This window comes from Chiloscyllium plagiosum, chromosome 19, assembly GCF_004010195.1.
Source record: "Chiloscyllium plagiosum isolate BGI_BamShark_2017 chromosome 19, ASM401019v2, whole genome shotgun sequence".
NCBI lineage: Eukaryota > Metazoa > Chordata > Chondrichthyes > Orectolobiformes > Hemiscylliidae > Chiloscyllium > Chiloscyllium plagiosum.
In genome coordinates, this window is record NC_057728.1 from 25,047,546 (window position 1) to 25,062,592 (window position 15,047).

A 15,047-nucleotide genomic window follows, 5' to 3' on the forward strand; every position below is an offset into this window, starting at 1 on the left:
TTCCAATTAAACCTGTTGGACTATAACCTGGTGTTGTGTGATTTTTAACTTTGTACACCCCAGTCCTACACCAGCATCTCCAAATCATGAATAGACTGAGGCATTTTTCCTTGGAACATTGGAGGCTGAGGGATGACCTTATAAAAGTTTATAAAATCATGAGGGGCATGAAGAGGGTAAATAGGCAAGATCTTGTCCCTGGGGTGGGCGAGTCCAGTTCATAGGTTTAGGGTGAAGGGGGGAAAAGAGATAAAACGGGTGATGGAGAAAGATATAAAAGGAAAAGTGTTGCATGCAGGGTGTGATATGTGTATGGAATGAGCTGCCAGAGGAAGTGGTGGAGGTTTGTACAATTACAACATTTAAAATGCATCTGATGGGTATATGTATAAGAAAGTTTTAGAGAGATATGGGCCAAATGCTGGCAAATGGGACTAATTTAGATTAATTTAGGATATCTGGTTGGCATGGGTGGTTTGAACTGAAGGGCCGGTTTCCATGCTGTTTCTATGATTCTAAGGTAGCTCACCACCACCAATTAGCCACAAGCAGTAAATGTTTAAATCATCGTGGGTGTCTGGTAGTTTCTGGTAGATACGTACAATACCCATCAGCAAGATTAGTACATGAAATGTCAATTAAACGTCCACTTTCTTCACCTGATAATGGGAATTTAAGAATACAGTTATTCATGTGTTTTTTTCACGTTTATTAGCCCTTAAAGCTTTAAATGTTTCATTCCCTGTACTTCATCCCTGACCGCTGATCGGTTAAGTTTTGTAATTGCTCAGTTTGGTCTCTACTTTTAACATTAGCTTTCTGTGATGACCTAGTACAATAAATGTGGATTGAAATAAAACAACACACAGCACAATGCCATACCTCGGAGATATCATTCAGGGTATTGGCTGTTTTTTTGTTAGTTTCCATAATTTTCCGCTGCATCTGCTACTTGTCACTTTCAGAAACACTTTTGTCTTGAGTATCGCTCTGTTTTGTTGATTTACCTTTACTGCCATAAGTATGTGACCACAATTTTTAAGATTAATCCAGCAAAAAAGAATTTTGAACAAAAATTGGTCATATTTATTAATTGTACTATTTTGAGTCATCAGTTCTTCAACTCATTCCTGATTTTTCCCTTCACTGTTTGTAAACTGTGATTTTTTTGCAGTCTTATAAACTTCACATTTATTCAGTCCTTTTCCTGTGTACTGGTCTGGTGGCTGAAGCATCTTGGACAAAACATACTCTGCCCACCTAAATATGGAAATGATTTGTTAAAAATACTAACAGATCTTTCTCCACCATACTTGAACATTCATTTTCTCATTTTGTTTTGAAGATGTCTAAATTCTAGACCAGTTATTGTCCATTTGTCAATGTGAACATTGTTCCGCATTAGCAGTTAATCTGCAGCTCTAACTCCCTTCATTTCCTGGTGAAATATTCCTGCTGGCAAACTTTGGCTTTGATTTGCTTTGACTTAGATTCTTTTACCCCAGTCTTGCTGTTGTTGATTTGTTCCAAAACCCATCTGGTTCACGAATGTCCTTTTGGGAAGAAACTACCACCGTTACCTGGTCCGGCATGCAAGTGACTCCAGACCCACAGCAATACGATTGATACATAATACAGTCAGGAATGAGTGATACATGTGGCCGGTGATACCCACATCCAATGAAAGAATTTTTTGAAAAGGATTCTGTTAATTATTCTGGAAACTTGTTATGAACACTGCTCCTATTTTGTGAAGTCAGTTGGAACTGAGTGGACCTCCAGAACTACTGCTTCACCTTGTAACTAGGATCAGTGATCTCAATATTGATAATGATAAACCTTTTTAATAACCTGATGAAAGATGATTCGAAGATAGTTTGGCATGGTCAGCACATCCTGCCAATAATTAATTGATTCAAGTTTGCTTTTGTTTCAGGCATGAGTAAAAGATTAATTTAAGCGTACATTCCAGAATGTTAGGTGCTGTGATGCCAATATTGAAGCTTTGCTCCAGTAAGGTATCTTGTGTCTTATTTATGTGCTTTGAGAAACGTAACAACGTGTTTAGGCACAGTAATGTTGATTTTGTTTGTTTTCTATCAGGGCCTATCTGGTGGTACCACAGTTTCAGCTACTATGATGGTAGCACACAGAGTTGGAATTCCATTGTTTGTGACTGGCGGGATTGGAGGAGTGCATCATGATGGCCAAAACTGTAAGAAATTTGTAGATCTGCTTCAAATATCCTAAAGTCATACTCAGCATGATCATAATATCAAAATACCATTTCTTGGTCCTTTTGCTGAATTCTAAAATTCTCCCAATCCTTAGGCTTATGTTGTTTTTCTGACAGCTTTCTAAGTTGCCTCTTTTGATCTAGTAATATGTTTAACTTCCCTTGTTAGCCGTAGCTCTCTTGCTTTACCTGTAGAGTATTTTTGTCTTAAAGGAATACAGCAAGAATTAATTCTTTAAATAATAGCCATGCCAAATATCATCAAATCTTTTCATGTAATTTTCCAAACCACATTCTTCCTTGTACCACGATTATTGCCTTTGTTTGAATTTAGGATCTTAGTTTCAGTTTGATCTACATCTTTTTCAAACTTAATGGAAATTTTATCAGACTATGGAACAAGATCACTCATTAACCCTTCCTCTTTGCATAAGATTAAATCTAAAATAGCCTGGGCTCTAATTGCCTAATATATTGCTCCAGAAAATTATATTAAACATATTCCACGAATTCTCCTTCTCCAACGTGGGCAGCACTTTGGCTCAGTGGTTAGCACTGCTGCCTCACAGCCCCAGGGTTCCGAGTTTAATTCCAGCTTGTGTGGAGTTTGCACACTCTCCCTGTGTCTGTGTGGGTTTCCTCCGGGTGCTCTGGTTTCCTCCCACAATCCAAAGATGTGCAGGTCAGGTCAATTGACCATGCTAAGTTGCCCATAGGGATGTGTAGGTTAGTTACATTAGTCAGGGGCAAATATAGGATAGGGGAATAGGTTTGGGTGGGTTACTCTTTGGAGGATCGGTGTGACTTGTTGGGCCGAAGGGCCTGTTTCCACACTGCAGGAATTCTAATTCTAACATAGTTGTTAACTAGATTTAGATTTTATGTAGATTGAAGTCACCCATGATATCTGCATTCCTGTTGTTACGTGCACCTCTCGTTTCCAGGTTTACAGTATGGTCTACAACAACAGCCTGTTCAGAGTTTTATTTACACCACACTAATGAATTCTTGCTGCCTTTGCTGATTTTTAGCTGTATCCAAAAATATTCTCTCTGATCAGAGATCTTATACAAACACATTGCTCCCATCCTTTAAAGTCAGCCCTACCCACCACCTTGTCTTTACTGCCTATCCTTCCTAAATGCTGAATGTCCTTTTAATATTAATTTTCCAGTGTTGCTCACCCTGCAGCACTATCAATTCATCTACCATGTTGCAAATACACCATGCATTCAGATACATGCCTTTTAACACTCTTCTATAATTTGACCGAGGTTCATTCTAGGGATAGTTTCTGCTGCTTTCCACTTTCGTGAACAGCTTTTCTACATCTCCTGCTTTGTTTTTGTTCTATCTGAATGCCCTCTGGCCCCAGCTGCATTCTCTTACGAACCAAACCTTAACAATGCCCAAATAGAAAATCAATAGAAAATCAATCAAGAGAGAGATACTCAAGGTACATGCCTGAGCTTCCTAGATGGTTTGTCAATTCCCTCTTTGCCTGCCTGGTCATAGAATGGTGTGAGGCCATTTTGTTAAATGTGCCATCTATGTAGTTCTCAGCTTCACAAATGCACCACAGTAACTCCAGTTCTAAAACCTTGGGCTTAAGTATTTCTGCCAGGAAACCCTTCCCACTCCTGAGATTGTCTTGGCCATGTTAAGTGTCAACATGGCACAACATTGGCATTCCATGAAACTGAGCTATCCTGCTATGCCTTAAGTTTATTTTCAGATTATTTATTTACACTAGAGACTAGAATTTAGAGACGCAGTCTATCTAGGAGAGAGTGTTTCCGTATGGATACCTCATTCTAAGAAAAGGTGTTTTTGGTATGGATCCTCTCAATTTGGAAGAACGAAACATTACAGAGAATCTCAATCCAGATACAGTACAGTGGAAGGAAAAGAGAATCTTGGATATGGAAATAGATTTGAGAAATGGGATTGTGCCATTCTTATTTCGAGAATAAGCGCCAACATGAACTGATTGAGACAAATTTTGTTCTATAGTAGTTTTGTGTAACAATGTGATGTAGAATTAAGTTGATAGGAACTGAGCAATATACTCTAATTGACCACTCAAGATACAATCCACTTTGAGAAATGATACTGAAGTTCTGGTTTAAAACACCTGCATATTTTTACCAACCATTTAGGCAGCACTCGTATGTGAAGAACCAGTTATTGTATGTTAAATATTTTTAAGATTAGTACATATTATTAGAAATTGTTCCATGAGATGTGCAACAAGACTATTAGAGTAAATGCGGTTAGTGTGACAGATTTATTTTTAACTTTTACAGCAATGGACGTAAGCACAGATCTGACTGAACTGGGTCGCACTCCTGTTACAGTGGTTTCAGCAGGAGTCAAATCCATCCTGGATATTGGGCGAACATTGGAATATTTGGTATCGTGGCTCATTGGTTGTCAATTATACAGAAATATTATCCTGTCATAGCTGTCTTAGTCTGGTTGATTAATCTGCTTTTTCATCCTTTGTAAAATAAGTTTCAATTTATCTCATATTTGTTTAGAGAAAGTATGAATCCACATTGAAAACAACAAATGATTTAACACATATTGACACTACATTAGAGTTTCATAGCAGCCTCCATCAACGCTGGAATTGGAAACTAAATGTTACACTAGTGTATGGGTTGGAGCATGTTGTTGGATCTGCTAAAGACAAAAGCCTTTAATTTGGACTGGATTTGGAGTACATAATGCTGGAAATAGTTTAGAAACAAAACAATGATGAACTGTATGAACACATCTCACTATAGGAAAGATGTGGAAGCTTTGGAGAGGGTGCAGAGAAGATTTACCAGGATGTTGCCTGGAATGGAGAGGAAGTCGTACGAGGATAGGTTGAGAGTTCTCGGTCTTTTCTCGTTGGAACGGCGAAGGATGAGGGGTGACTTGATAGAGGTTTATAAGATGATCAGAGGAATAGATAGAGTAGACAGTCAGAAACTTTTTCCCCAGGTACAACAGAGTGTTACAAGGGGACATAAATTTAAGGTGAAGGGTGGAAGGTATAGGGGAGATGTCAGGGGTGGGTTCTTTACCCAGAGAGTGGTGGGGGCATGGAATGCGCTGCCCGTGGGAGTGGTGGAGTCGGAATCATTGGCGACCTTTAAGCGGCATTTGGATAGGTACATGGATGGGTACTTAATCTAGGTTAGAAGTTCGGCACAACATCGTGGGCCAAAGGGCCTGTTCTGTGCTGTATTGTTCTATGTTCTATGTTCTATGTTCTATGTATTGCATATTCAACACTAATTGGCCAGCAGCGTACTACTGGCTTTTGATCTGATCACATTGAACACAAAGCAAGGTTCAGCACATATTGAAGTAGTATTTTCAGTAAGCTATATGGTACCAGCACACCAACATTGATGCAAAATAGAAATATGAATGGACCAATTCCTCATTTGTTCCAAGCTGCCTTGTCCAAATATGTTAGAGCCCCCTAAACACATTGCTGACGTGTCTGAAGTGTCATGAGCTGTAAGGTCAGTGACTCCCTCCTCAAATAACTTGCCTTTAAAACCATGTGGATAGGCCGCAAGTGGCAACTTGGTTCTCTTTTGACCCTCTTGCTTTATTCCAATTCCTTTCTCCCTTTATCACATTCTTTTCCCCTTATCAATATTCCTCTGATCCACATTTTCACCTCTTCCTTTACCTCCTGGTACGAATATAAGAACAGCATTGGATGCTGCCCATCCTATTTGAAATGGATCTATAAGTGATACAAGATGAAAATTAAATCTCAGCAGTGTTTTATTATTCGATATAAACTGTGAACATTCTTTTGGTTGGTGTAGGAGACCCATGGGGTTTGTGTGGCCACGTTTGGAAAGACACGTGACTTCCCAGCATTCTTTATTCCAAAGAGTGGTTTTCAGTCTCCTTGGAATGTCACTGATGAAGAGGAAGCAGCTCAGCTTATTGGTTGGTTCTAACTGCTTTGTTTTTCCTGAGATTACCGTATTATAAATGGCACCTTGTAAATAATGCTTGAAAATCTGCACTGCATCCTCTGGTTTCAGAGATATGCATTGGGGAGGTCAAGAAACACCATATCATTGTGGCAGTGATTACACCAGTTTCAAATTATTGTTCTAGATCAGTGTTGTTTAATCTCTGAAGTATGTGCAAATCTCACAATGAACTATATTAAAGGAAAATTTATCTTTTATTTGCTTCTGCTGTCCACTGTTGGAGCAATGTCTGACTTTAGGCTAAGTTGTTTTAAGAAATCATCAGTGTTAAAGTGATTGGAAATGGTTTAGTAGGAAGCAGGATGACTAGGCCTTAGCTAGACCCAGGTAGAATAAAGTATAAGTTAACCACCTGTGCATAGTATGGGGAATGATCATACTCATGCACCATTTTAGCTTGAGCTGAACTTAGATTTGTGTGAAAATTCCTGTAAATTTAGTTTATCCATTGATACTTTCTGATGATGAGTTAGTAAAATCAAGCAATTCATAGAATCCCTACAGTGTGGAAGTAAGCCATTTGACCCATTGAGTCACACTGTCCCTCTGAAGAGCATCCCACCCAGACTAACCCTACTATGCTATCCCAATAAACCCGGCATTTCCCAAAGCTAATTCACCTCACCTGCACATGCCTGGACATAATAGGAAATATAACATAGCCAGTCCGCCTAACCTGCACATCTGCGGCACGGTGGCTCAGTGGTTAGCACTGCTGCCTTGCAGCACCAGGTACCCTTGTTTGATTCCACCCTCGGGTGACTGTGTGGAATTTGCACATTCTCCCCATGTCTGCATGGGTTTCTGACAAGTGCTCCGGTTTCCTACCACAGTCCAAAGATGTGCAGGTTAGGCAAATTGGCCATGCTAAATTGCCCATAGTGTTCTGGAATATGCAAATTAGGTGGGCTAGCCATGGGTAATGTGGGGTTACAAGGATAAGGTAGTGGGGTGGATATGGGCGGGATGCTCTCCGGAGGGTCTTTACTGAATTTCAAGAGCCATCAGAGCTTTACTGCCATGGGGTTGGGGTGGCTAAAAGTGACTAGATAATAAAGTGTAAGTATTTGTTGTTTAATTTTAATAGCTTCTGCCCGTAGATTTGGACATGACAGTGGTGTGCTAATCGCTGTCCCTATTCCAGAGGAGCAGGCAGCATCAAGCCTGGTTATTGACGATGCAATCCAGCAGGCTGTGGTAGAAGCCAGGTATGAAGCACAAGAATAACATGTCAGTAATGACTCTAATGAATGGTGTTATTTTGAGGGTGAATCGCACAAGGATTCCTCCCATTTAAGCTGTTTAAAAAGCACCATGGAAACACCAGAAAACAGGAGTAAGGAGTGCTCCTTCTATTTGTCATTTACATTATACATTTACAGCAAATAATTAGGAAGTTTGTCTGCTAAGTTTTATTTTTCTCCACTGAGAGGTGATGGCGTAGTAATAATGTCACTTGACCAGTATCCCAGAAACCCAGGCTGATGTTGAGGAGGAGGGTTTGAATCCCACCATAGCAGATGGTGAAATTTGAATTCAGTAAAAGCTCTCTAATGATAATCATGTCACCACTGTTGCTTGTTGTAAAACCCAACTGGTCTGCTAGTATCCTTTATGGAGGAAATCTGACATCCTTACAGAGTCAGACTTATGTGTGACTCCAGACATACAGAAACGTGGTTGACTTTTAACTGCCCTCTGGGCAATTGGGGATTGGCACTAATGCCTGACCTAGCCAGCAATGCCACATCCCATGAACAAATAGAAACAAAACTTTGTTTGTTTTGGTCTGGTTAATCAATAATCCAAGTGCAGAAATGCTTGGGTGCCATTACTGTTCGGTATCATGATTAAACATCTGTCTGGGAGATTGTGGTTTACTTGTTTCGGTTTTGACCATCTATTCTTAACAAAACTCAGGCTGAATTTCTCTGTTAGCATCTTCCATCATGAGCAATAAAATTAACAAGACCAGTTTCATATTCAGCATTATGGAAAGCCTCTAGTTGAGGGAATTAACACAAAGCGATCCTGTTGAAGTATTCAATAGGTCCGGTAATTTCCAAGCTACATCTATCTATTGGAGACTGCTTTCCTAATCTGTTTTGTTTCATCAAGCACATTTTATTTGTAACATCTTCGTCTTTGAAGAGCTCATGTTACACAATTCACCTGGGTGTAATTACCATATTACTGAAAGAGAGACATGTTGCTCAGGTTTTTCATCAAGACCATTGCAAGAATACCAAATTTCAAGTGAGCGCAACTATTTCTACTTGACAAGGAAAGAGTGCACACTGGCTGAGGCTGTTTTAATTTCTTACTGTGTGCTGATTGTAAATACATAAATTCTCATTCCCATGGTCCCCAGAAAAGGCTTCTGATCCTCAAATCCCAGGCAGCTACGTGTTAAATATATTCATATTTCTTATTCATTTGCTCGTTCTTTTTTAATTCTGTCAGTTTGCAGGTTTAGAAAATATTCCTTTTCTCATTGTTGACTCATTAGTGAATAATTCTTATATCAGAACCCCAATATCTCTCCACCTCAGCTCCTTGAGAAGTATGGGTGGAGGTGGGTCCTGCAGATGCTGGAGATTAGAGTCAAGATTAGAGTGGTGCTGGAAAAGCACAGCAGGTCAGGCAGCATCCGAGGAGCAGGAAAATCGATGTTTCGGGCAAAAGGATGCTGCCTGACCTGCTGTGCTTTTCCAGCACCATTCTAATCTTGACTTTGAGAAATATGTTAACATATTTACATGTGATCCCTGTTGTGACCAGGAAAACAAACAGTTTGGACATTTCTGATCTTGGATTTACTGATTGTGACAGTGAGCTTTTTTTTTGATTCTCCACCATTAGGAATAAAGGTATTCAGAGCAAGGAAGTTACTCCCTTCATTCTAACCAGAATTCACGAGCTCACCAAAGGACTTTCCTTAACTGCAAGTATCCTTCATATTTTGAATCAATTTTCTTTCACAAGTGTTCTTATACAGGATTTAAATTTAATTCAAATGAACAAAAAACACGAGCGCACAAGAATTAAGTGGATCCAGATGTGCAAATTGAAGATTTGCAAAGTTAAGTTCAACCCTTAGGTGAGCTTTTATGGTCATTCCTGTTAGGTAGTCACCTGGCAGGATCATGGGTGATGTTAGAAACTCACAATAGTTAAAGTTCAAATGAAAAATACCTTATGGATTTACTAGTGTCAGCATACTGGATGTATTTTTAGCTTCAGCAGCAATGGTAGAAGTAAAGGGTTTACTTTATTGGAAGTTTTAAGGATAGATATCTATTGTCTAATGTTCACGATTCCTGAGTAACCAAATCAGAGCTTGGGCTGGTACCTCTTTGTGTTAGACTGAATAAAGTTTTAGGTTTGGTGAAATAAATGTTATAGAGACTCTGGGGTTATATGAGTGACTCAAACTGTTTAATCTTTTGTCAGTAAGTTCAAATTTATCAACTTGTATCACTTAATTGTCTAATTATTTCCCTAAATGATCAATTTGCCTGGTTCGGCTGTACCAGCCCCATGTCAGTGTTGCTAGCTTCGAATCATATCCCCTCAAAGTACTTTATCTTTTGCTGGGAATTAAGAAGCTACTTCAAAATTAGCTCCACAGAAAATAAATCCCTGTCATTGAAACTCAATTCAGAATTGGATTCCATCCATGTTTCATTGAAACGAGCAGAGGGAGAATTTCATCCCTCCATTTATAGATTGGATATAAGTCTAGGTCCACTTGATAAGGGAAGCTACTACACCTTTTCCATGATACTTGATCTCCATCAACATTGGAACAGGAACTATGATAGGAGGGTACACAATGAAGTGGATACTGTTTTCAAAAAGCCAGTCCCACTCAGAGCCATCACCAAGGGCTGAATTCTATGGGGGCTGAGAAGGGGGTGGGTTTCCAGGGAAAGCAGAGTCTTCAAGTTTAAGGGCGGAGAGGGATTAGAGGAGATACTCTCAGAGGGTTTGCTCCAGGGCATAACTCCATCAGGCTGCCAATTGTCACATCTGTCCACCTAGTGTATTATCGGGGTCAGTCTTGGGATTGGCTAGCCACCTTACATATTTTACTACTCTCTCCCCTACTGAAAAATGTCCAGCAAAGGGTCCAAAAATCCAGCCCCAAGTTTCTGCCCTTTATAGCAAAATCAGCAAAAAAGACAAGGAATGTTGTGTGATTTACTCGGCACTGACTAAAAGCTTGTGGTATCCTCAATCCTTTTCCTTTACACTAAAGAAACACTGGTACCATTTTCAGAAGCTGAAAGTTTTACATTTTTAATCCTCCATAACTTATTAGTGATGGCGCATTTATAAATGATCTGTGCAGCTCAACATAAAGAGCAAATTGTTGACAAATTCCTGAGCAGTTCATAACCAATAGAGCAGTAAAAATAAGGATAACCGGATAATATCAGTGCAGGAGATTGCAATGCTCTTAAAATACATTCAATGTAACTTTTTTTTAGGCCAGTGTATAGGAAGCATTCAGGATTGAAGCTGAGCAGGTATCTGAGGTTTCACGCTAGGCTGAGATGAGCTATATCCCAATCATGAGAGGAAATAATAGAAACTCTCAGCATTATTTTCCAGTCATCTATAGCTACAGGTGTGTTGCTTTAAAAAGGGAGAAATGAATAGACAGATGCTAAATCTAATTATGATGACAGGCAGATTATTGGAAACCGTTCTGAAAAGTAGTATAAATTGCATTTAGAAATGCAGGGATTATAAAGAACAGTCAGCATCATTTTGTTAAGGCAAAAGTGAGGACTGCAGATGCTGGAGATCAGAGTCAAGATTAGAGTGGTGCTGGAAAAGCACAGCAGGTCAGGCAGCATCTGAGGAGCAGGAAAATCGATATTTCGGGCAAAAGCCATTCATCAGGAAACGTCGATTTTCCTGCTCCTCAGATGCTGCCTGACCTGCTATGCTTTTCCATTTTTTTTTTAAATGGAAGCTTGTGTCTGACTGATTTGATTGAATTTTTGAGGAGGTCACAAGGAGGAAGGTCAGTGAGGATTCCAAACCACGGTAATTTTTGAACTTAAAACACTAGCTCTGTTTCTGTCTTCACAGATCTTGCCAGATTTGCCGGGTTTTTCCAACACTTCTTTTGTATTTATTCAGAGCTTAATATTCCAGGGTATAGATGCTATGGTAAAGATAGTGAGGAGGGGGAGTCGCGGTTTTGGTTAGGAATAACATTACATCTGTACTTAGGGAGAATATTCCTGGGAGATCATTCAGGAAAGTTATATGGGTGGAACTGAGAGATAAGAAAGATATGAATACATTATTGGAATTCTGCTATAAGCTCCCAATAGTCAGCAGGAAATTGAGAAGCAACTATGTAAGTAAATCTCATATCTGTAAGAATAACTTGGTGGTCATGGTAAGGGATTTAACTTTCCAAACATAGACTGGAACTGTCATAGTGTTAAGGGCTTGGATGGAGAGGAATTTGTTAAGTGTGATCAAGAAACTTTTCTTATTCAGTATGTGGATGTACCCACCAGAGAAGGTGCCAAACTTGATCTTCTCTTGGGAAATAAGGCAGCGGGTGACTGAGGCATCTGTGGGAGAGCACTTTGGATCACAATTCTATTAGTTTTGAAACAGTTGGAAAAGGTTGTCCATATCTAAAAGTTGAAGTTATAAATTGGAGTAAGGCCAATTTTGATGGTATTAGGTAGGAATTTTCAAAAGTTGATTGAGAGAGGCTACTCACAGGTAAAGTGATGGCTGGAAAGCGGGAGGCCTTGAAAAATGAGATAATTAGAGTTCAAAGACAGTATATTCCTGTTAGTGTGAAGGGCAAGGCTGGTAGATGTAGGGAATGCTGGATGACTGGAGAAATTGAGGCTCTGGTCAAGAAAAGACTTATGTCAGGTACAGACAAGCTGGGATTGAGTGGATTCCTACAGGAGTATACTCGAGGGAAGTAGGAGTATACTCGAGGGAAATCAACAGGGGGAGAAAGGAGACATGAGATAGTTTTGGCAAGTATGGATAAGGAGAATCCGAAGAGATTCATTAAGGGCAAAAGGATAACTAGGGAGAGAATAGGTTCACTTAAAGATCAACAAGGCCGGCTGTGTGTTGAACTAAAGGAGATGGGTGAGATTCTGAATGAGTACTTAGCTTCAGTATTTACTGTGGAAAAGTATTTGCAAGCTAAAGGACTTGGGGAAATAAAGTGATATTTTGAAGTGTCTATATTGCAGAAAAGGTGATGTTTGACATCTTAAAACATGTAAAGGTGGATAAATCCCCAGGACCTGATCAGGTGTACTCCAGAACTGTGTGGGAAGAGATTGCTGGGCCTCTTGCTGAAATATTTGTGTCATCGATAGTCATGGGTGAGGTGCTAGAAGACTGAAGTGGTGCCGTTATTTAAGAAAGGCAGTAAGGAAAAGCCAGGGAACTATAGACTGGTGAGCCTGACGTCAGTGGTGGGTAGGTTGTTGGAGGAGATTCTGATGGACATGATTTACATGCATTTGGAAAGGCAAGGACTGATTAGGGATAGTCAGCATGGCTTTGTGCCTGGGAAATCGTATCTCACTAACTTGATTAAGTAGTTTGAAGAAGTGACAAAAAAGATTAATGAAAGACAAGTGGTAGACGTTGTCTGTACATGGACTTCAGCAAGGCATTCAATGAGGTTCTGCATGAAGACTGGTTAGCAAGGTTAGATCACTTGAAACATCCAGAGGGAGGCTGGCTATTTGGGTACAAAATTGGCTTGAAGGTAGGAGACAGAGGGTGTTGGTGGATGGTGGTTGTTTGGACAAAAGCCTGTGACTAGTGGTGTGCTGCAAGGTTCAGTGCTGGGTCCACTGCTTTTCAACATTTATATAAATAAATTGCATTTGAATATAGGAGATATAGTTAGTAAGTTTGCAGATGACACCAAAATTGGAGGTGTAGTGGACAGGACAGAAGGTTACCTCAGAGTATGACAGGACCTTGATGGCATTTAATATTGATAAATTTGAGATGTTGAATTTTGGTAAAGCAAATCAGGGCAGGGTGTATACACTTAATGGGGAATGTTGCTGAACAAAGAGACATAGGAGTGCAGGTTCATTGTTCTTTGAAAGCAGAGTTGCAGGTTTTTCGGGGTGATGAAGAAGGCGTTTGGTGTGCTTCCCTTTATTGGTCAAGGCACTGAGTATAGGAGTTTGGATGTCATATTGAGACTGTGCAGGATATTGGCGAGGCCACTTTTGGAATATTGTGCTCAATTCTAGTCTCCCTGCTGTAGGAAAGATGTTGTTAAACTTGAAAGTGTTCAGAAAAGATTTCCAAGGATGTTGCCAGGATTGGAGGGTTTGAGCTATAGTGGAGGCTGAGTCTATTTTCCATGGAGCATCAGAGACTGAGGGGTGACCTTTTGGAAGTTTATAAAATCATGAGGGGCATGGATAGGATGAATTGTCAAGGTCTCTTTCCCAGGGTCGATAAGTTCAAAACTAGAGGATATAGGTTTAAGGTAAGAGGGGAAAATTTTAAAATGGACCTGAGGGGCAACTTTTTCACACAGAGGGTGGTGCGTGTATGGAACAAGCTGCCAGAAGAAGTTGCGGAGGCTGGTATAATTACAACATTTAAACATGTATACATGAATAGGAAGGGCCAAATGCTGGCAAATGGGACTAGATCAGTTTCAGACATCTGGTCGGCATGATCAAGTTGGACCGAAGGGTCTGTTTCCATGCCTTGTAACTCTATCTCCTACAAATGCAGTATTTTGCTTTTATATAGGTCAATGAGGTCACAGTGTTAGACATTGTCCACTTGGATTATAATAAAACTTTTGACAAGATTCCACATGAAAGCCAAGAGCAAGTAGCAAGTTGGCTCCAAACTTCATTAGCTGACGCATAGAATTTAAGAACAGGAAGGTTATGCTGTGGCTGTTTTTTAAAAAAGAAATTGAAAGTTATCTCCATGTTATTGCATGTGGGTCTGGTCACTGCATTAAGGGAAGGATGTGATTGCACTAGAGAGAGAATGCAGAGGAGATTCATGACATTGTTGTCAAGATAACATGAATTTCTTCAAGTATATTAGAAAGGAAAAGAATAAGTAAAGGGAGTGTTAACCCTCTAGAAAGTGAGAATGTTAAATGTACAAATAGATGCAAGAACTTCCATTTCATTTTTAAAAAATGTACGCTTAGGTGCTATAACCCACAAAACTACGGATGTAGAGCTGGTGTTTAGGCTGAATAGGTTTTTTCCTGTCATGGATGTGTGGGTCAAACAGTCTACTTCTGTGTCACAATATTTGAGTTAAGTTGTAACTGAGAGTACAGATTCAAATACAGGTCATTCTGCTATAACGCATGTTTCATTAGTGTGAATTCACTGTAACATGATTGACAAATTGGGGACAGTGGTACCACGTTTTGAGAAGATTTGTAGCTCAGGTTTCTATAGCATGAACTTATAAAATGTATTGGTTATAACGTGATTCCAGCCCCATTAGTTTGAATGGTGCTGCTATTACTCAATTTTCACCGAACATGGATTACATCAGAATGGAGCTACCAAGTTATAGTAGTCATGATTCGGAGATGCCGGTGTTGGACTGGGGTGTACAAAGTTAAAAATCACACAACACCAGGTTATAGTCCAACAGGTTTAATTGGAAGCACACTAGCTTTCGGAGCGACGCTCCTTCATCAGGTGATAGTGGAGGACACCATTCTAAGGCACTGATGAAGGAGCGTCGCTCCGAAAGCTAGTGTGCTTCCAATTAAACCT

The 15,047-nt window shown here is 39.8% G+C and overlaps 1 protein-coding gene across 5 annotated transcripts in view; it reads left to right on the plus strand.

Annotated features, from left to right (window-relative positions):
- zgc:136858 (uncharacterized protein LOC678543 homolog) overlaps positions 1-15,047 on the plus strand; it is a 119,804-nt gene that overhangs the window by 53,455 nt on the left and 51,302 nt on the right. For 4 of the 5 annotated variants that reach the window (XM_043709359.1, XM_043709360.1, XM_043709361.1 and 1 more), the window contains 5 exons: positions 2,104-2,215; positions 4,543-4,649; positions 6,073-6,199; positions 7,337-7,457; positions 9,112-9,197. In XM_043709359.1, the coding sequence (XP_043565294.1) occupies positions 2,104-2,215; positions 4,543-4,649; positions 6,073-6,199; positions 7,337-7,457; positions 9,112-9,197 (553 nt within the window). Of the gene's footprint in view, positions 1-1,950; positions 2,019-2,103; positions 2,216-4,542; positions 4,650-6,072; positions 6,200-7,336; positions 7,458-9,111; positions 9,198-15,047 lie in introns of those variants that run through there. The other variant, XM_043709362.1, reaches the window with a different exon arrangement.